The sequence below is a fragment of the Rhinoderma darwinii genome, chromosome 1, assembly GCF_050947455.1.
Source record: "Rhinoderma darwinii isolate aRhiDar2 chromosome 1, aRhiDar2.hap1, whole genome shotgun sequence".
Lineage (NCBI taxonomy): Eukaryota > Metazoa > Chordata > Amphibia > Anura > Rhinodermatidae > Rhinoderma > Rhinoderma darwinii.
In genome coordinates, this window is record NC_134687.1 from 563,963,947 (window position 1) to 563,986,657 (window position 22,711).

At 43.7% G+C, this 22,711-nt stretch overlaps 1 protein-coding gene across 3 annotated transcripts in view; it reads right to left on the bottom strand.

Annotated features, from left to right (window-relative positions):
* MTX3 (metaxin 3) overlaps positions 1-22,711 on the bottom strand; it is a 54,570-nt gene that overhangs the window by 26,105 nt on the left and 5,754 nt on the right. For all 3 annotated transcript variants that reach the window (XM_075838812.1, XM_075838801.1, XM_075838805.1), the window contains exons 2-3: positions 9,360-9,429; positions 3,891-3,967 (exon numbers count right to left, since the gene is read on the bottom strand). In XM_075838812.1, coding sequence (XP_075694927.1) covers positions 3,891-3,967; positions 9,360-9,429 — 147 coding nt within the window. The remainder of the gene's footprint in view (positions 1-3,890; positions 3,968-9,359; positions 9,430-22,711) is intronic.

The window sequence follows — 22,711 nt, forward strand, 5'->3', positions numbered from 1 at the left end:
TTCCAGAGTAAGATCGTTGAACTGACACCTTTCTTCCACATATGGGATTTATAGAAGAGAGTGCTATAGGCTCAGGGGTCAGTGGAGAGATGGGAATTACAAGATAATAATAAAAATAATGAAACGGAATTCTCCTGGAAATGGTCTTGCATGCGATAGATATTTAGAACCTAAAACATACACATCTGTGTTGTCCTGAGAAGAGTCATCAAAATTGTAATACAAATTTTCTCTTTATTCACAAAGTATTGAACCCCTTTAAAGGGGTTCACCGCTTTAGACAATCCCTACTTGTTAGAAGGGTCCCTTGACAATAAGCTGATCACAAAGTGTCCCCCTGTTGCTGCGACCCCCAGCGATCAGCTGTAATCTGTAAGGAAACCTGGCAGAAAGTGTTACATTTTCCTGCAGCACCACCACAAGGGAAATTAAGCATTACACAGTACCCATTCAAATCAATGAGTTGTTTGTGTAATGCAGGACAGGACAGGTCCTCCAGAGTGAGAGACGCTCTTTGTAACCTCTCTCTACTCTGGCCAAGATCCTGAACCAAGGACTACCTCTATTATCTCAGAATTAAGAGTTTATAAAAGTGGGTTTTCTAAATTTGACATCCCCTTTAAATCGGTTGTCCGGACAATTTTGATTGATGGCCTATCCTTAGTATAGGCCGTTAATATCAGAGTAGTGGGGGTTCAACTTCCGGAACCCCTGCCGATCAGCTTATTTTTCTGAGTTTACAGGCATAGCGCCGTTCACATCCGGAGCCTAATGAACACTGAAGAGGCCGTGGCGACAAACGCTACGGCCCCTTCAGTCAGCTGATCGGTGGGGGTGCCGGCAGTTAAAGCCCCACCGATCTGATATTGAAAAACATTAGCTATATACTATATATATATATATATATATATATATATATACACACACTATATATATAAAGATATATATATATATATATATATATATGTGTATGTATATATATATATATATATATATATACATATACATACATACATATATATAAATTTGTATCTAAGCTAATGATAAAGCATCATAACATATGCCTCAACAGGCCCAGGGCTACATGATTATCTAGGAAAGCCCAGGGATGATGGCGTTTTATTAGTGAACTTAAATCGGTACCAATGTTCAACATAATGTTTTATAATGAAGACAGCAGATATCAGCATTTTCTCTGATCTTCGTCAGACGGCCGAACATCCAGTCATAGCTGTGCAGACTGGAGCCTGGAAACTGATGCAGCCTGGAGCAGTAAGGCCCTGTTCACATCAAGTTTTTTTTCCGTCCGTCAGAGGTATATGTCGGCAGGAGTCTGGACGGATACCTCCGACAGATGGAACCGATGTATCCCACTGTATAGGCATACAGTGGGATACGTCGCCCGAACTCCCAGGGCACAGCGCTACTTTAAGCACAGAGCCAGGGAAAGTCCCTGACATCACTGTCCATATATGGACAGTGACGTCAGGGGCTTTCAACTATGGAGTCCCCGGCCAGGGTATCGCAAGCACTCTGGCCACTCCTATCTTGGGAAGGCCCTAGACATCACTGTCCATATATGGACATAGACGTTAGGGGCTTTGGAATGCCAGAATCCCCGGCCAGAGTGTCGGCAACGCTCTGGCCAGGGATTCCGCTCCTAGAGGGAGCCAGAGCGCTACAGATGCTTTGGCCGGGGACTCTGTAGTTGAAAGCTCCTGACATCACTGTCTATACATGGACAGTGATGTCAGGGGCTTCCCCAGGGCCGGAATCTCCGGGCTGAGCGCTACTTGAGGCACTTCCCGGGGATTCCAGCCCTGGAAAAGTACCCGAAGGTATACGTTTAGCGTATACCTGTGACAGATGCCATAGGGCTTGTCCACACGTGACGAAATTGCTGTGTTTTTTTCCGTCCGCAATTGAAAACGGAAAGTACGCAGCGGATAACAGCAGAAGCAAAGTGGGTGTGATTTAACAAATGTCATCCACATAATGCGAAAAAATTCCCTCCAGAAATTCACCTGCGGGGCGTAATTTTATTTCCGCAGCATGTCAATTATTGCTGTGGAAAGTGGACTGATTCCCTGCGTTTTTTTCCCCATAGAAATAAATGAGGAACAACAATTGCACAGCAGACTACAATGTACTGCATTATTTACTGTGGAAACCCTGCAGAATTTCTTACAGGGGGTAGAATTGAAATCACAGGAAGAAGAAATCTCACTATCACACGTGTAGCCTTTGAAAAAAACGCACCAAGAAAACGCAGCAAAAATCCACACTATTTCTGCAGCAAATTCGTTACGTGTGGAAAAGCCCATACAGTGGATTCTATCACACATAAGCCTCCATATAAAAAAAACGTATACCACGCAGTGTACGTTTTTATTTTTTTGCGGAATCCTTCAAAATTGAATATCGTACTATACTACGTTATTCCATCATTAAAAAAAAAAAAGAAGATATACCGACGTATACCACAACTGAGGCCAAAAGGACACTCTTTTAGATCCTCTCGGGCTAATGGAGCCCTATGGACACGTTTAGTGTGAACGTAGGGAGCTTTCCCAACATGCGCGCTAAACGTAGGGCCAAAACGTGACGTGACCATAACCTAAGAACTCCCATGCTAGGGTGTATTAAAATGATAAACATTAAAATGTGGGCATTAATACAAACTAAATACAGCCAGTACATTTTATGATTTTTTTTTTTGGTTAGTTCCCATTGACAACATCTCCACATTCCTTCTGCACGAGTACTACTTTCCAAGGCGGACTGGTATTTCTAAGAATGAAACAGATGTTTCATGACTGTGGGACACTAAACTGCAGACAGATTTTTAGGATGAGAATTAGGAGGAAAATGTCCTTTCACAATAGTACCTTATTCTATGACTTCCCAAATATAACATCAGCTTATGAAATGAGGCTGAAAATAAACATTAGTAAGTCTGCTCCAGAATTCAAGAATAGTGAACTAAGAACATAAGGGATGCATTTTTTTTATATACCTCCCATTCATTAAAATGACCAAACAAATAATTTCCTTACTAAAACCAGCAGCATATAGATGACGTGAGTGGTGGGGCAAAAGCCTCATAAGGAAATAGTCTAGTTCCCCATTAAGTCCATTCAGTAGAGCAGTTTTCCCCAATCAGTGGCTCGAGAGCCACTTGCAGATCGCACCCCCCTGCTGTGTGGCTCGCCATAGGAACCCTAAGTTGTGATCCGCATTAACCATATTACAGACATATCCCTTTTCCAGAAAAGTGCCAGTTTGGGTGGTGGCATACCAGTGTGTTAAATGTCATACTGAAATATTAACCTGCAAATTGAAATTTCATGAATTTGCGTTTCTCTAGGCTTAACATGTTATAATTTTTTACTTAAACGTGGCTCCCGGCCATCACAAAAACTTGAAAGTGGCTCATAACTTACAAAAGATTGGGAACAGCTGCCGTAAAAAATAACTTAGGCCTCAAGCCCACTTCAGTGATATTCTTCAGAGTGTATCCGTTTTTTTTAACGGATTGCACACTGACCCATTCATTTCCATGCACACATCAGTTTTTTTGCGGATCCGTGTGTCCATTCCGCAAATTATTGAACAGGTCCTATTCCTGTCCGTTGTTGCGGATCAGTTTCGGCCATTCTATTAATTTGTCCGTTAAAACTACAGAGCGCATACGGAAGCCATCCGTCTCTGGTCCGTGTTTTGCGGATCCGTGATTTGTGACTGTATAAAGGGCCATGGATGTGTGCTTGAGGCCTAAGGAAGACTTTTGTAATGTAAATACTAAAACCGAATAGCAAAACCAACCAGTCTGTAGTGTAGATACATTCATCACAACATATAAAACAAATGAAAACATAATACCGACTCACCTGTTTCCTGAAAAAGCTTAAAATTTTCACAGGCTGGGTAATAACCTCATCCTCATATGTTAATAAGGGCACCGCACCTAAATAAATAAGACAGCATACATGCATTTTAACACAATACAAAAGCTCCTTACAGGGCAAGAGGAATGAAGATCACAGGCTGAATAAAATGCTGTAGTCCAGTGTAGTCAAAACAATTGGTTCTATCATTACGGACGTGCAAACATTTATGGATGACACATTTTTAAGAAAATGCAAGTAAATCCCACAACACTGTAAAGGCTGCTATGTTGTATGAGCTGGTATACAGTAACAACCAATGTAAAGATATATGCACCATTCTAAATCGAATATGCTACAAGCACAATGCCAAACTTAAAAGGTATTGTCTCATAAAAATAACATATCTTTAAATAAAAGCCGGCCCGTTGATCTATGCGGTTCCGTCTACTCTGACCCCAAGCGATCAGCTGTGTATTACTATGGGAAGCCCTGCCTGACCATTAATTTCCTCTGAAAATAATAGACAATGTAAGTCATAGGTGGGCCGGGTCCGCCATAGAAGGAGTCACTTCTAGGCTGGGTTCCCACAGGTCAGATGGGCTGCATAAAAGTATGCAGCGTATCCATCCAACACCAAATTGTGGTGCAGTTTTTCGGGCGGTATCTCTGCTACAGAATCCAGTCCTTGGGGAAAAAAAGTCTATACTTACACCCCCCCCCCCCCCCCCGTTATTACGGCGACCCGTACATCTGTTTTCCTGTGATTGGCTACAGAAGTCACATGGGATGAAACGCCATCCCAGGAGGATGCCCTGGATGGAATACAGAGGAATATGTCACTATGACAACTGCCGATGGTAAGTATTAGCTTTTTCATAAATTTTTAACAAAAAAAGGTTGTTGTTTTTTTATTTCTCATTTGCGATTTTACTGGCAGAATCAAAGCGTTACCGCTGCAAAAGTCGCAACACTTGCTATTTGTTGCGGGTTTTACATCCCCATTGAAGTCAATGGGGAAACCCCACAACAAAAGAGCAATGAATCCGCAGCATAAATTGACATGCTGCGAAATGAAAATCCACACCGCTGGTCAATTTTTGTTCAAATCTCACCCACTTTGCTGCTACTCTAAATGCTGCAGAATTTACGCGCAGAAGTCTGTTGCGGAAATTGCCCAGCGTTTACGCTACATGGGGACCCAGCCTTACTGTTCTGGCCTTTAGAAGGAGTCATGATCGTTGTACCCCCTCTATGATGTCCAGATATTTGGGACACAAGTTTAAAGGGGTTGTCTTTTAGATAGACACTGGGCCAGCGATCAGCTCATTGATGCTGATCCAGCTTCTCCAAAACCCGGTGATCAGCGGTTATCGCCTGACGAAGCTGTGTCTGGTCATACCCCAATGCAGAGGTAATGTAGCATATGCCAGCTATTCAAATAAACAACTGACCATTTAATGCATGGACAGGCTGGGTCTTTATTTTGGGACCCCCCTCTATGGAATTGATATGCCCTAATAGGGCATATAGATGGCAGGCAGGCCTTTGAATGGAAAAAGGAAAAAAAAACGTTAACAGTATCTCTACATGGCCTGGGTGTTGGCATGCTTGATGTGTATTTGAGAATGCTGATAAAGTATAAAGGCATATTTATGCTAGATTACAACTGAGCAACGTGCAATGATTTGTAATCTGGAATAAATACATCAAAATGGCCAGACGGGTATAATCAGTGTATATAGCACATGCTCAAGAGAATGCTCATGGCATCTGTTTTAAAAGTCAAAACTAGATGGTCTTTGTTTAAATACCAGACCCTTCAATTGTGAAAGAGGTTACACAATCCCCTTAAATCCCCTATAACCCAGAAGAAACGATTAGTAAGCGTTCTTTCTGCAGTAAGTAATGTCTATGTGAGTAGGATAGCGTAATATCTCCCTATACACTGGTAATATTAACCAGAACTTGGATGTGCATTAAATAACTTATTCTTAACTGGTTCCCGACCGCTGGCTGTGTTTTTACGGCCAGCGGTCAGGATCCTTAAAACCCGAGCAATAGACTTTTTACGGCTATGGTTTTAACTTGCTGCCCGAGCGATCGGGCAGCTGAATGTCGGGTCTCCGGCTGTCAGTGACTGCCGGGGACCCTGAGGAGAGGATAGAAGCAGCTTTCGCTGCTTCTGTCTTCTCTGATCACTTGTACACAGCACTCAATGCGTGCTGTGTATAGGAATAGAGGCAGCGGCCGCGCCGCTGTCTCTATTGCTACCGGTGTTCATGTGACTGGTCACATGATCGCCGGGTGCCGTTACTGACAGACTGCTGCTGGGTCTTACTAGACCCAGCACAGCCCTATTAGTGACAATCGTCACTATGAGAGGGCTGATTTCCCCTGTAACTGGGGCTGCTGTGCAGCTCCAGTTACAGTGGAAAAGCATGGTGTAAAAGAAAGGAAAATATAAAGTTCCCCAAAGGTCTTTTTTGACCTTTGAGGGACAGACCATAGTAATAAAAAAATAGTAAAGTAAAGTGCAAAAAAAAAATAATAATAAATACACATAAAATACCCACCCCAAAAAAAACATTCCGCCCTGCCAATCATTGTTGTAATGCTAGCGCTAACCCAATTACCCTAATATAGACATGTAATATATTAAAATTTACAGTAGACAATGACGATCACAAATAAAAGGTCTATTTTAGGGTAAAACTATGTTATTACCCAAAAAAAATAGCTGAAACGTAAAAAAGCTTATTTTCAAACTTTAAGAATAAAAATTATAAAACAGCAAAAAGGATGTGTATAAAAACGATAAAAAAAAGAGACCTGCATTGTCTACGGCAAAAAAAACAAACGCAAAAATCACGTCGTTAGCCCAACAAATAAAAAAGTTAGAGCCATTTAACTAACACGTGCTAAAAAGGGCTAAACGGTTTCTGGTCCTGAAGGCTCAAAATAGCCCGGTCCTGAACTGGTTAAATATGCAAATTCCCTAGAATATAATGTTTATTCCCTTTTCATGTGTTTTATATTAGACTACAGAAATCGATTTTTTTTCCCAAATTACTTTATTTAACAAAGACATACAAGGAGGTAGCAAATTTATATGGAGATCAAGACCAGTATTAGGGGGGGGCAAGCTGGGCAATTGCCCAAGGCCAGAGGCATGAGGGGGCCTGCGCCGCCTCGGCACATATAATTTATGGGCCTGGCGGCACAGGCCCCCTCATGACGGTGGCATCGCTAGCACTGGGGGATGCCCCGGTGCTGGCGACTGCCACAATTAATTGTATCTGCGTCCTTAGGACATAGATACAATTGAATATTATAGTCTGCAGGCCACTTTAGGCATGCAGCCTACGAGACACTGGGACAGAATTCCTGTCCAGGCCGGAGTGATGATGTCACTGGATCACGCCGGCCTATGCAAAGGTAGTGTCTGGAGCCGCTCAGTTCATCGCGAGGGACTCTGTGGCAGGCGTATCCCCCAAAAGGGACTCTGTGGCAGGCGTATCCCCCAAAAGGGACTCTGTGGCAGGCGTATCCCCCAAAAGGGACTCTGTGGCAGCCGTATCCCCCAAAAGGGACTCTGTGGCAGGCGTATCCCCCACAAGGGACTCTGTGGCAGGCGCTACCCATAAGGGACTCTGTGGCAGGCGCTACCCACAAGGGACTCTGTGGCAGGCGCTACCCACAAGGGACTCTGTGGCAGGCGCTACCCACAAGGGACTCTGTGGCAGGCGCTACCCACAAGGGACTCTGTGGCAGGCGCTACCCACAAGGGACTCTGTGGCAGGCGCTACCCACAAGGGACTCTGTGGCAGGCGCTACCCACAAGGGACTCTGTGGCAGGCGCTACCCACAAGGGACTCTGTGGCAGGCGCTACCCACAAGGGACTCTGTGGCAGGCGCTACCCACAAGGGACTCTGTGGCAGGCGCTACCCACAAGGGACTCTGTGGCAGGCGCTACCCACAAGGGACTCTGTGGCAGGCGCTACCCACAAGGGACTCTGTGGCAGGCGCTACCCACAAGGGACTCTGCGGCAGGCGCTACCCACAAGGGACTCTGCGGCAGGCGCTACCCACAAGGGACTCTGCGGCAGGCGCTACCCACAAGGGACTCTGCGGCAGGCGCTACCCACAAGGGACTCTGCGGCAAGCGCTACCCACAAGGGGACATTATTACTGTGTGGCGGCACAGTTACTGATGGGGCACTTTTATTGTGTCGAGCACTAAGGGATCATGATTACCATCTGGGGCACTGCAGATTACCAGTTTGTTTTGAGGATGGTGTATAGGTGGGGAGGACGCTGGAAAAGCGAGAAATCAACATGTCTGTGTGTCATATTCTGCAGAGACAAGTCGTGGCTGGAATAATTTGTCACATTGGTCTGTGCCAGATGGGGAAAAAGAGAGGAAAGTGAACAATTCTAATCAAAGAAAACATCACCTGTGAGTCACTGGATATAAACGTGCTGTAATCACTTATATCGTCTGCAGAGCTCCTGTGTATAACTGGCATCTACCACTGTATGGTCACTATATGGTGGCAATATTGGTCTTTGAATAATACCCACAGAATAAATACAGTTATTATGTGGTTATGGTGTGGCGGTATTATTTGGACCTTATATTGTGTTATCATTGGTAAAATTGGTCTTATAATAGTGAATTGTGTTCGATAACAGTATGCAGGTAATATTTCATCTGGTAAAGTGGTATTATTTAATAACTGTATAGGTATATAGATTATTTTTGTGTGTGAGAAGGGGGACACATGCTTTGGTGCTTGCAACACTCCTAGACGTGCTAGAAATTAGCGATGCAGTTCTTTGCACACCACTTTCTGAATTTACAGCTTTATTTATATAGTAATTCAGCATTTGGGGCCCCACCTTTAACTTTGCCCAGGGCCACACTGTCTAAAACAAGCCCTGATGGAGATGTATCAAAATTAGTGGAAAAGTGGTCGCTGCTTACAATTTCCAAAGGACCTACGATAAGGATGAGGTAGAATCTGATTGGTTGCCATGAGCAACTTCTCCACTTTATTTTTGCACCAGTTTTGATACATCTCCCCCACACAAAGCAAAAAGACCCTCATGGCCAAATTGTTTAATGTCCTGGCACCTATCCCCCCCCCCCCCGCTCCCTCTCCCACCCACCTGCTAGAGGGCTCTGGTGTGCCTCTTTGACAACTGACACCATATAATTCACTGCTAGGTGAAGATGACTTGATAGACTATCACCCGTCTTCCAGTAACCCAACCTGCCTATCAGAGGAGAAGTGGAAAATACCAAAGGGAGATGATGGAGATCAGGAATGGAATAGTAGAGGGTTTCTCAACAATGTAAACATTTGACCTGTTCTTCCAATGAATTTCCTGGCTGGACAGTCTACTATTTCATGTCATAGTAGTGTTCTAATACACAAAACAAAATATACTCAGAATTGAGAAAATACCTTGCGGACTTGCCCAGGTATAATCCACAGGATTTAATATCAGCGGTGCACCACCAAATTTTGCATAGGCCTAGAAAATTAAGAAATGAGAGTTAGGAAAATACATATGTAGATAGCATCAGTGTTCCTAGTTAACCCCTTAATAACCAGCCTATTTTACTTTTTTACTTTTGCGTCGACATAGCTGTATAAGGTCTTGTTTTTTGCGGGACAAGTTGTACTTTTTAATAGCACCGTTTTGAGGTACATATTATTTATTGATTAACTTTTATTAACTTTTTTGGGGGGGGGGGATAGAAAAAAACCTGAAATTTCGCCACTCTTTTTTGCGTCCTAAATCTACGCCGTTTACCGTGTGATATAAATATCACAATAACTTTATTTAGTGGGTTGTTGCGATTGCAGCGATACCGAATTTGTATAGATTTTTTTATGTTTTACTACTTTTACACAGTAAAAACGCTTTTTTTCAAAATTATTTGTTTTTGTGTCTCCATATTTGAAGAGCCTTAACGTTTTTATTTTTTCGCCGATGCAGTTGTATGAGGGCTTTTTTTTTTCGGGAAGACTTGTCGTTTTTATTGGTACCATTTTGGAGTAGATGCGACTTTTTGATCACATTTTTTTAAAGTCAGGATTCACAGAAAACAGCAATTTTTCCGTTGTTTTTTATTTAATTTTTTACGCCATTCACCGTGCGGGTTAAGTAATGTAATAGCTTTATAGTTGGGGTCGTTACGGACGCGGCGATACCAAATATGTGCAACTTTTTTACTTTATTTTGTTTTTTTAATAATAAAGCAGTTTGTAAGGGGAAAAAGTGGGTTTTGCATTTTTTTTCAAATTTTTTTTTCATTAACTTTATTAAACTTTTTTTTTTACTTTTTTACTAGTCCCACTAGGTGACTTTAATATGCGATTCTCCGATCGCTATTATAATACACTGCAATACTTTTGTATTGCAGTGTATTACTGCCTGTCCCTTTAACACGGACAGGCATCTGCTAGGTCATGCCTGCGGCATGATCTAGCAGACATTTACTACAGGCAGACCTGGGGGCCTTTATTAGGCCCCCGGCTGCCATCGGAGACACAGACACTCCGCGATCTTATCACCGGGTGTCAGTGGGATGAGAGGGAGCTCCTTCCCTCTCTCCAAAAACCACTCAGATGCGGTGCACGCTATTGCACACCGCATCTGAAGGGTTAAACGGGTGAGATCGATACTAATATCGATCTCACCCGGTCGAGCAGGGACGCCCCCAGCCCTCAGCTACGTCTGGCAGCTGAGAGCAGGGTGATTTGACGGCTCCCTGCTCTGTTTACTTTATTCTGATGCAGTGGCGTAAAAAGGCATATGCATCAGAATAAAGCCCGTTAGTGGCCGCCGTGAAAAGGCGTATTGGCGGTCACTAACGGGTTAAAGCCTATGGAAATTAAAGAGAAAAACCCCAGTATTTAACTCCCTAGATCTGTGGTGGGTAGCCACATGGGAGGAGAGGGAGACTATAAGATACAGAGAAGAAAGAAAAGAAAGTTGGAGAAAAAAAAAAAAGTGAAGAGAAAGTTGTGCAACATGAAATTACATAAAAGTTGTACATACATGTGACTTGTGCATTCCCCATTTATCCCATTCTGTGTCCGCTGCTGGCAAAGTATTACTAGACAGAGGTCTCAAAAACTGACGATGAAGGATGTATCATCGCATAATGTTTTACCGAGTGGGATGTTAAGAAAGATAGCTGCTGGTTATTGGATTAGGAGTCTTCAATGTGGAATAAGTATTGCAGTGGGGTATGTACTGGGTCAGGGAACTGTGTCTATCACCTATAGTCAGTATGTGGATCCTATTTCAAATATATAATGGTGTTACCTGTTACTGTAACCCTGCCTTTGATGATAGTGAGATGACTGCTGAGAAGCGATCTCTACAGAACAGGAAGTGTCAGTCTATTGTGAGGCTCAGTGTCCAGAGTGAAAACTGCATTTATTTCTTTATTTTTTTAAATATAGTGACATGGAAAATTAAAAAAAAACAACTCAACCAAAATTCTTAAATAATATGTTTAAAATAAAAACGAAAAAGTCCTTATCTGATGAAACATTCCCTATTACCGTGCATTGCGAGAAATCTGTCAATCAGTGAAGAGTGGGCAGGACTAGCGGTAGCTTAAGAATAAACCGGACTCATTTCTGTCGGTGGTGCCCGATGCATGTAAGTCCATAGAAACGACTTCACTTATTTTCTTAAGTGACAGACTGCAGAAATCAGCGTGTCTGTCAATACATTATGCTGCCCTAAGCAAGCGGAGAAAATTGTGAATGACCTGTTCCCTTTAAAACTTAATAAATGATTGTAACCTGTATTAATTTGGATTTTCAGTGTTCCGCTCATTTATTTGATGCTATTCACTTAGTACTAGCAACCATTTGTTCAATGGTTGAGCCTGGTTAATAAATCGGTCTCACGAAAAAGAAAATGTTTCCAAAAAAAAAGGTAAAGGAAAAGTCTCCTTCCCTGTTCCTGGGATCTGGTAAAGCATAGTAATATGTGAGAAGTTTCTTCTCTGCTGCTACTGCAATCCTTCCAACATTTAAAGTGGTAAGGCAATGGAGCATGTTTTTTTTAAGATATGAGCCCCCTTAACAGTGACAGCCACAGTGCTGCCATATTAGTCACAATAAAAAACTGGCCTTGTCCTGACTCATACTCTGTCAGTACAATCAGTCCTCCAAAAGCACTAACAGGAAGTTCAATGTGAGCAATGAAACAGCTGCCGCTCACCTGTATCTTCCTCTCCTGCAGTCTCTTACAGATCCCTTCTATTGGGACAGTGCTGGCAATCTATGATTGTAGCCAATTTGGGGATGCATGGGAGATCTGCTAATATTAAACAGGACATTCACCATCTACAGGACAGGTGATAAATATATGATCATAAACATATGTCTCACAGGACAAAATACAACATCGGCTAGGTGTTTCAAGTGATGAAAGTGTTTCAAGTATGGCAATACACCTCCAGAGTAAGTATAGGTAACAAAAATAGATATCCAAAAAGTCATATGCAAAAACAAGAGGACAAGGAGTCATACACTATTGAAAGCAAAAACATTCTCAGTTTTATTGAACACATATTTAAAATACAGGAGATCCAGACAGGATTAACTGTCTAAAGACTATACTAATATAGTGTTAAAACGACACCACATGGTCTCAAAACATATTTATAATCACCAATGTGATACAAATAAGTATATGATATAAAACGCGAGGTGGACAACAATATTATTGCACATGATTGTATATGCAAAAAGTGGAAATAATTCCATGAGGGAAAGAGGTATAGGGTCTACGGTAAAATCACCTATAGATATTTTAGTGCAGTAAAACCAAAGCCCTCATCAGTAAGATGCTGGGTCATAGGGAAAAGAAGCCCCAAATTTGGGCCACTAAGCCGCACGTTTTTAACTCAATAAAGATGTCTTACCCATTGGTGTGGTGAAGGTATGCAAGACAAGCGCCCGACACACGTTTCAGGTAAATAGCATTATCAGGGAGTATCACTAGAGTGTTCTTATCAAGTTTAAAAGGAGTCTGTCACCAGAATGTCCGAGTTAAACTAGTAACAGGGTATTGTAGGGGAGACTAGCATTTATTTTCATTTTCTGCTTACTGCCTCCTTTGCAGAGAAATCCGTTTTATTAAGTTTGTGCTAATGAGCATTTAGGTGCAATGAGGGCGTTACCATTGCACCTAAAAGCTCTTACGTCGCTCCCCAGTTCAACCCCCCACCCTCCCTTCTTACATTGATTGACAGGGGCCAGGCAGCATAATCGGTGCGTTCATGCCTGGCCCTGTACTATCTGTAACGCGCGTACGATTTTTTTTTGCTGTTCGTTCTAATCGCCACTACTGCGCATGTGCCGAATAAAGGGCAGGGACTGTGCATGGGCAGTAGTGCCGTTTAGAACATCGAGCAGAAAGATCATACTGCGCATGCGCCTAGTAAAGAGCAGGGATTCGTACGCATTACAGATAGTACGGGGCCAGGCATGGAAGCGCCGATTGCGCTGCCTGGCCCCTGTCAATCAATGTAAGAAGGGAGGGTGGGTTGAACTGGGGAGCGACTTAAGAGCATTTAGGTGCAATGGTAACGCCCTCATTGCGCCTAAATGCTCATTAGCATAAACGTAATAAAACAGATTTCCCTACAAAGGAGGCAGGAATCAGAAAATGAAAATAAACGCTAGAAACAGGTTAGTCTCCTCTACAATACCCTGTTACTAGTTTAATTCTGGTGACAGACTCCCTTTTAAAGAGACTCTGTCACCACATTATAAGTGCCTCATCTCCTACATAAGGAGATGGGCGCTGTAATGTAGGCGACAGTAATGCTTTTTATTTAAAAAAACGATCTATTTTCACAACGTTAGGAGCGATTTTGGTTTATGCTAATGAGCTTTCTTAATGCCCAAGTGGGCGTATTTTTACTTTCGACCAAGTGGGCGTTGTACAGAGGAGTGTATGACGCTGACCAATCGGCATCATGCACTCCTCTCCATTCATTTACACTGCACTAGCGATATAGATATATCACTATGTGCAGCCTCATACACAAACCCTAACATTACTACAGTGTCCTGATAATGAATACACATGACCATCCAGCCTGGACTTCATGTGTACTCAGAATCCTGACACTTCTGAATCTTTTCTGTGAGATTCCAGCAACGGAAATGAAATCTTGCGAGATTACGAGGTAAACGAGATTTCGTATCCGTATATCTATTATTTATTTATAGTGTTTAGGGGGCATTGGTGTTCGCAGTGTGCTGTTGCCATTTTCTTGTGTGTTTTATTGATCGTATTATGAATTTGTGATATTGTGATGCACTAAAGGTGCAGTCAACTCATGTCACTAACTTCAGACTGCTGCATCCCCCCATCGATGTAGGCTGAACGTAGCTAACCGCGGACTAACCTCGAACGTGAAAGATTGCAGTTTTTCACGTCCGAGGTGCACCCGTGCGGGGCGTGTTGTCACGGATCCCCCATAGGCTAGAGTCTATGGAGGGATGCGTTACACGCAGTAAAATAGGACACGTCCTATTTTTTCACTGAGCCTTCACACGCTCCGTTGAAACAACGGTCATATGAACGGCCCCATTGAAGTACATGAGTCCTCATGACGGGCGTTGTTTCAACACCCGTCACATGGACTATATATACGCTCGTCTGAATGAGCCCTTAGTATAAAAACATCTCCAGAGTTTGTGTGGATGCCTCATATTAGACATAAGCAGTGTACAATCCCAGCATCCGTCATCAAATTTACATTGCAGCACCTGAAGAGGAGTGTGCAGGGAGACATGAAATTGTAGCACGATTTGCAAGCCGCGGAAATTTATATTTTCAAAGTAAAACCCATCCATAATTTGAAGCCATGAACCATAATGACAGCTAAAGTGCCTCCATATACAGTGCCAGAAGACTGCTTCTCTTAAACAACACTGCAAGCACATTGCCACACAAACACCAAACACTGCCAGAAAAGTGGCACCATTAAACAATGGTACCAGAACAGTACACCTTACAAACAGTGGCAGCAGAGTGTCATAAAATTCAATAATAAAATCAAGGCTGCAGTCGCCACTAGGCAGGGCCGGTATTAGACAAAGTGTGGCCCTGGGCAAAGTTAAAAGTAGGGCCCCAAATGCTATATTATTGTATCAATAATGCAGTAACCTCAAGAGGAGATGTGCAGAGAACTGCATTGCTGATTTCTAGTGCGTCCAGGAGTGTAAGGCTGGGTTCACACACACTATTTACGGACGTAATTCGGGCGTTTTAGCCCCGAATTAGGTCCGAAATGCGGCTCAAAAGCGTCGGCAAACATCTGCCCATTCATTTGAATGGGTCTTACGATGTTCTGTTCCGACGGTCATTTTTTTTACGCGCCGCTGTCCAAAGGCGGCGCGTAAAAAAGACGCCCGCGTCAAAGAAGTGCCTGTCACTTCTTCAGACGTAAATGGAGCCGTTTTACATGGACTCCATGTAAAACCAGCTCCAATTACGTCCATAATGGACGCAGCAAAAGACGCCTGCACATGCCATTACGGCTGAAATTACGGTGCTGTTTTCTCCTGAAAACAGCACCGTAATTTCAGCCGTAACGGACGCTGCCGTGTGGACATACCCTTACAAGCCCCAAAGCATAGGTCCTCCCTGTATACATATACAGTTATTAAATCATACCACTATACCATATGAAATATTACCTACATAATGTTATTGAACACAACTCACTATTATAAGAGTAATATTACCCATAATAATACAATATAAGATCCAAATAATACTGACACACACCACATAGTGATGAATAATACCCCCATACGGTTACTGAAAAATACCACCCAGACCATATAATATTACCACCAATTAGTGACCATATAATAGTAGATGCCGGTTATACACAGGAGCTCTGCAGACGATATAAGTGATTACAGCACATTTATATCGAGTGACTCACAGGTGATGTTTTCTCTTGATTAGTCATTCACTTTCCCTTTTTTTCTCCATCCGGTTCAGACCACTGTGACGACTTATTCCAGCCATGACTCGTCTTTGTAGAATTTGACACACCGATATGTTGCTTTCTCGCTTTTATAGCACCCTCGCCATCTATACCCGATCCTCTAAACAAACTCATAATCCACAGTGCCCCAGATGGTAATAATGATCCCTTAGTGGTCGACACAATAAAAGTGCCCCATCAGTAACCGTGTCCCCTTTGTGCCCCCTGTGGATAGCGCCGCACAAAGCCCCGTGCGGATAAGGCCGCACAAAGCCCCCTGCGGATAGGGCCACACACAGCCACCCTTGTAAATACAGCCACACACAGACCCCCTTCTAGATAGCACCACAAAGCCCCCCTTGTAAATAGCGCCACAAAGCGCCCCCTTGTAGATTGCGTCACACCCTCCCCTTGTAGATGGCGCCACACAGCCCTCCCCTTGTATATAGGGCCACACAGCCCTCCCCTTGTAGATAGAGCAGCACAGCCCCCCTTGTAGATAGAGCAGCACAGCCCCCCTTGTAGATAGAGCCGCACAGTCCCCTTGCATATAGTGCCACACAGCAATAACTGCCCCCCCCCCGTGTTTATAGTGACACACAGCCCCACCCCCCAAAAAAATATATATTGTACACAGCCTCCAGGCGGGACCCTTACAGTGATGCAGTGTCGCAATCCTTGCTGGCCTGCACAGGAACATGGCCTGTAGCCTAAAGTATTAAATTGTATCTGCATCGTGAGGACGCAGATATAATTAAAGGTGGCAGTCGCTAGCACCGGGGAACCCCCTGATGCTAGCGACGTCACCAGGCATGAGGGGGCCCGTGTCGTCCGGTGCATAAAAGTTATGTGCGGAGCGGCGCAGAACTCCTCATGCCTCGGCCCCGTAGCAGCCCCTATGGCTGCTATAACGGGAAGAGGGCCCTAAGAGTATAAGGGCACTGGGCTGCTTCCCAGTTTACCCCCCCTTAACGCCGGCCCTGCAAATAGGGAAAGCTCACTACAAATATAGGTGAACGAGAGATATATATATATATATATATATATATATATATATATATATATATATATAAAAAGAGAGAGAAAGAGAAAAAGAGAGAGAAAGAGAGAAAGAGAAAAAGAGAGAGAGAAAGAGAAAAAGAGAGAGAGAGAGAGAAAGAGAAAAAGAGAGAGAGAGAGAAAGAGAGAGAGAGAGAGAAAGAGAAAAAGAGAGAGAGAGAGAGAGAAAGAGAAAAAGAGAGAGAGAGAGAGAGAAAGAGAAAAAGAGAGAGAGAGAGAGAAAGAGAAAAAGAGAGAGAGAGAAAGAGAAAAAGAGAGAGAGAGAAAGAGAAAAAGAGAGAGAGAGAAAGAGAAAGAAAGAGAGAGAACACAGTAACGGCACCAGGACTTCAAGGTAGATGAAAAGCAGGGTGGATTTATACACCTCAACACAGCAACGTTTCGGTTCAACAAAAACCTTTCTCAAGCCATGCTGTGTTGAGGTGAATAAATCCACCCTGCTTTTCATCTACCTTGAAGTCCTGGTGCCGTTACTGTGTTCTCTGTCTTTCTCTATTTTGAATTGGGGAATTGATTCATCCCCTGGTGACGAGCACATGGCCTGATTTTGGAAGTATTGGAGTGCTGTGTTCATCTACCTTTGGACTGGTGCCGTTACTGTGTTCTCTGTCTTTCTCTATTTTGAATTGGGGAATTGATTCATCCCCTGGTGACGAGCACATGGCCTGATTTTGGAAGTATTGGAGTGCTGTGTTCATCTACCTTTGGACTGGTGCCGTTACTGTGTTCTCTGTCTTTCTCTATTTTGAATTGGGGAATTGATTCATCCCCTGGTGACGAGCACATGGCCTGATTTTGGAAGTATTGGAGTGCTGTGTTCATCTACCTTTGGACTGGTGCCGTTACTGTGTTCTCTGTCTTTCTCTATTTTGAATTGGGGAATTGATTCATCCCCTGGTGACGAGCACATGGCCTGATTTTGGAAGTATTGGAGTGCTGTGTTCATCTACCTTTGGACTGTGTATATATATATATATATATATATATATATATATATATATATATATATAAGCAAGTAAAGTGAAAGCAGCACCGTTCTTCCAGTGTGGGGTGCAAGTCCCTGTTCAGACACACGACCAGTGTCACAAATCCACAGACAAATCCAATACACAGGTCAGCACTCCAAAGTAAAGTGAAAAATAAGGATCCTTTATTCACCACAAGCGCAACGTTTCAGCCCTGCTCAATGGGGCCTTTCTCGCTATATATATATATATACACACACACTACCGTTCAAAAGTTTAGGGTCACTTAGAAATTTCCCTATTTTTTAAAGAAAAGCACAGTTTTTTTCAATGAAGATAACATTAAATTAATCAGAAATACACTCTATACATTGTTAATGTGCTAAATGACTATTCTAGCTGCAAACGTCTGGTTTTTAACGCAATATCTACATAGGTGTATAGAGGTCCATTTCCAGTAACCATCACTCCAGTGTTCTAATGGTACATTGTGTTTGCTAACTGTGTTAGAAGGCTAATGGATGATTAGAAAACACTTGAAAACCCTTGTGCAATTATGTTAGCACCGCTGTAAACAGTTTTGCTGTTTAGAGGAGCTATAAAACTGACCTTCCTTTGAGCTAGTTGAGAATCTGGAGCATTACATTTGTGGGTTCGATTAAACTCTCAAAATGGCTAGAAAAAGAGAGCTTTCATGTGAAACTCGACAGTCTATTCTTGTTCTTAGAAATGAAGGCTATTCCATGCGAGAAATTGCCAAGAAACTGAAGATTTCCTACAACGGTGTGTACTACTCTCTTCAGAGGACAGCATACACAGGCTCTAACCAGAGTAGAAAGAGAAGTGGGAGGCCCCGCTGCACAACTGAGCAACAAGACAAGTACATTAGAGTCTCTAGTTTGAGAAATAGACGCCTCACAGGTCCTCAACTGGCAGCTTCATTAAATAGTACCCGCAAAACGCCAGTGTCAACGTCTACAGTGAAGAGGCGACTCCGGGATGCTGGCCTTGAGGGCAGAGTGGCAAAGAAAAAGCCATATCTGAGACTGGCTAATAAAAGGAAAAGATTAATATGGGCAAAAGCACACAGACATTGGACAGAGGAAGATTGGAAAAAAGTGTTATGGACAGACGAATCGAAGTTTGAGGTGTTTGGATCACACAGAAGAACATTTGTGAGACGCAGAACAACTGAAAAGATGCTGGAAGAGTGCCTGATGCCATCTGTCAAGCATGGTGGAGGTAATGTGATGGTCTGGGGTTGCTTCGGTGCTGGTAAAGTGGGAGATTTGTACAAGGCAAAAGGGATTTTGAATAAGGAAGGCTATCACTCCATTTTGCAACGCCATGCCATACCCTGTGGACAGCGCTTGATTGGAGCCAATTTCATCCTACAACAGGACAATGACCCAAAGCACACCTCCAAATTATGCAAGAACTATTTAGGGAAGAAGCAGGCAGCTGGTATTCTATCTGTAATGGAGTGGCCAGCGCAGTCACCAGATCTCAACCCCATAGAGCTGTTGTGGGAGCAGCTTGACCGTATGGTACGCAAGATGTGCCCATCAAGCCAATCCAACTTGTGGGAGGGCCTTCTGGAAGCATGGGGTGACATTTCTCCCGATTACCTCAGCAAATTAACAGCTAGAATGCCAAAGGTCTGCAATGCTGTAATTGCTGCAAATGGAGCATTCTTTGACGAAAGCAAAGTTTGAAGGAGAAAATTATTATTTCAAATAAAAATCATTATTTCTAACCTTGTCAATGCCTTGACTATATTTTCTAGTCATTTTGCAACTCATTTGATAAATATAAGTGTGAGTTTTCATGGAAAACACAATATTGTCTGGGTGACCCCAAACTTTTGAACGGTAGTGTGTATATATATATATATATGTATGCCCCCATCTTAGCTTAGTGGCGGTTGCCAGCAGCTATTTGCATGAGATTTGCATGCTCTGCCAGGAGTCCAGGAGATGCCCCCTATATCAATTTCCTGGATAATCTGGAAGAGTAAGGCGGGATTCACACGACCGGGTCGGGTCCGAGCCCGAGTGCCGGCCGGTAAAATCGGCCATTCTGCCCGGCCGGTTTGCATAAAGTTATGCATCCGTGCCGGGCCGGGCAGATCCGGACAGTGACATCAGCGGCAGCTCCTGAAGGGGAATCCCCATGTGTTCGGGGATTCCGCTTCAGGAGTTTCCCCTGATGTCACTGCCCAGATATGGACAGAGACATCAAGCGCTCTGTCCAGGAGCGGAATCCCCGAACACACGGGGATTCCGCTCCTTCAAGGAGCTAAAGTGCGGCTAGCACATAGCAGAGCGGGGAGATACCTCCCCGCTCTGCTATAGTGGCGTCGCTGCAGTAGTAGCAGCCGCAGCAGCTGCTGCTACTAGCGGCGCCATCTAAGGTGTCGCCGAGCCAGGGTGCTTTTAACAAGCAGGGGAAGGGAGCCAGCGCAGCGCTCCCTCCACCTGCTGTACACCCCGGCCCTGCAACACAGTGTGCAGCGATGCCATTCGTCAGAATGGCATCAACTCCTCCTCCTCACATGCACTCTGCGCTGTGAGGAGGAGGAGATAGAGCGCAAGCGCCGGGAAACCCGGCCATCACTCGGAACACATTCCGGTGATGGCCGTGTAATACCCGGCCCCATAGACTTCTATGGGAGCCGGGCGGCCGGGTGTCCGGGCAAAGATAGAGCATGTCCTATTTTTTGACGGCCGGATTTTCCGGCCGTCAAAAAATCGGTCGTGTGAATAGCCCCATTAGGGGTCTATCATTCCTAATGCAGCCGGGTGCCGGCCGATTTATGAACGGCCGGCACCCGGACGGGAAACCCTGCCGTGTGAATGAGGCCTAAGACTTTGTTCACATTTGCGTCGCAGATCTGCTAAAAAGTGGCAGACAAAATAGTGCAGCATACTGCACTATTTTGTCTGGTAAAACGACAGACACCATGGCGGAAAACCGACATATAGTTAATGGGTTCCATCGGGTGTCTGTCATGCAAAGATCTGGCGCTTCCAGTATTTTTGTTGTTCGGCTCCTTTGACGAGTGGGACAGCGGAAACACCAAATGCAGATGTGAATTAAGCCTAAGCAAGTATTTTCTACAGTGAACCCATCTGTGTCATCAAAACCCTACCTATCCAGTTCTCCATCCCATTGCTGGTTCTCACTCTCCTACATACTTAAAGTATGCTAGAAACAGCATGGGAATCTAAACATTCAAAGTTCTTTATAGTTCTTTTTTATATTTATATAAATGTCGTCAATTAGAAGAACATGCTCCAAACAACTTTACAGTAGAGAACAGTTATTTACTGGAACTGTTCATCCAAGTAAATGAATCCAACTTTATAGACTTGGAAACAAGGAGTGAACAAAACATTACAAACACTGAATCTGTCCTAGAAATTCTTGCCTTTCACACCTACCTTGTAAGGGTATGTGCACACGATAACTGGCTTTTACGTCTGAAAAGACAGACTGTTTTCAGGAGAAAACAGCTGCCTCGTTTCAGCCGTAATTGCTCCTCCTCACATTTTGCGAGGCTTCTCTGACAGCCGTAAATTTTGAGCTGCTCTTCATTGAGTTCAATGAAGAACGGCTAAAATTACGTCTGAAAGAAGTGTCCTGCACTTCTTTTGACGAGGCTGTATTTTTACGCGTCGTCGTTTGACAGCTGTAAAACGACGACGTGTAAATGACAGGTTGTCTGCACAGTACGTCGGCAAACCCATTCAAATGAATGGGCAGATGTTTGGCGACGTATTGGAGCCCTATTTTCAGACGTAAAGCGAGGCATAATACGCCTCGTTTACGCCTGAAAATAGGTCATGTGAACCCAGCCTTAAAGAGGCTCTGTCACCAGATTTTGCAACCCCTATCTGCTATTGCAGCATATAGGCGCTGCAATGTAGATTACAGTAACGTTTTTATTTAAAAAAAACGAGCATTTTTGGCCAAGTTATGACCATTTTTGTATTTATGCAAATGAGGCTTGCAAAAGTACAACTGGGCGTGTTGAAAAGTAAAAGTACAACTGGGCGTGTATTATGTGCGTACATCGGGGCGTTTTTACTTCTTTTACTAGCTGGGCGTTGTGTATAGAAGTATCATCCACTTCTCTTCACAACGCCCAGCTTCTGGCAGATCACGCTGTGACGTCACTTCCCCAGGTCCTGCATCGTGTCAGACGAGCGAGGACACATCGGCACCAGAGGCTACAGTTGATTCTGCAGCAGCATCGGCGTTTGCAGGTAAGTCGATGTAGCTACTTACCTGCAAACGCTGATGCTGCTGCAGAATCAACTGTAGCCTCTGGTGCCGATGTGGCCGACACGATGCAGGACCTGGGGAAGGAAGTGAGTGACGTCACAGCGTGATCTCTCGAGAACACGGCTGTGTCTGCACTGCCAGAAGCTGGGCGTTGTGAAGAGAAGTGGATGATACTTCTCGTCAGAACGCCCAGCTAGTAAAAGTAGTAAAAACGCCCCGATGTACGCACATAATACACGCCCAGTTGTACTTTTACTTTTCAACACGCCCAGTTGTACTTTTGCAAGCCTCATTTGCATAAATACAAAAATGGTCATAACTTGGCCAAAAATGCTCGTTTTTTTAAAATAAAAACGTTACTGTAATCTACATTGCAGCGCCTATCTGCTGCAATAGCAGATAGGGGTTGCAAAATCTGGTGACAGAGCCTCTTTAAAGTGTAGCTAAACGTTTGACAAAC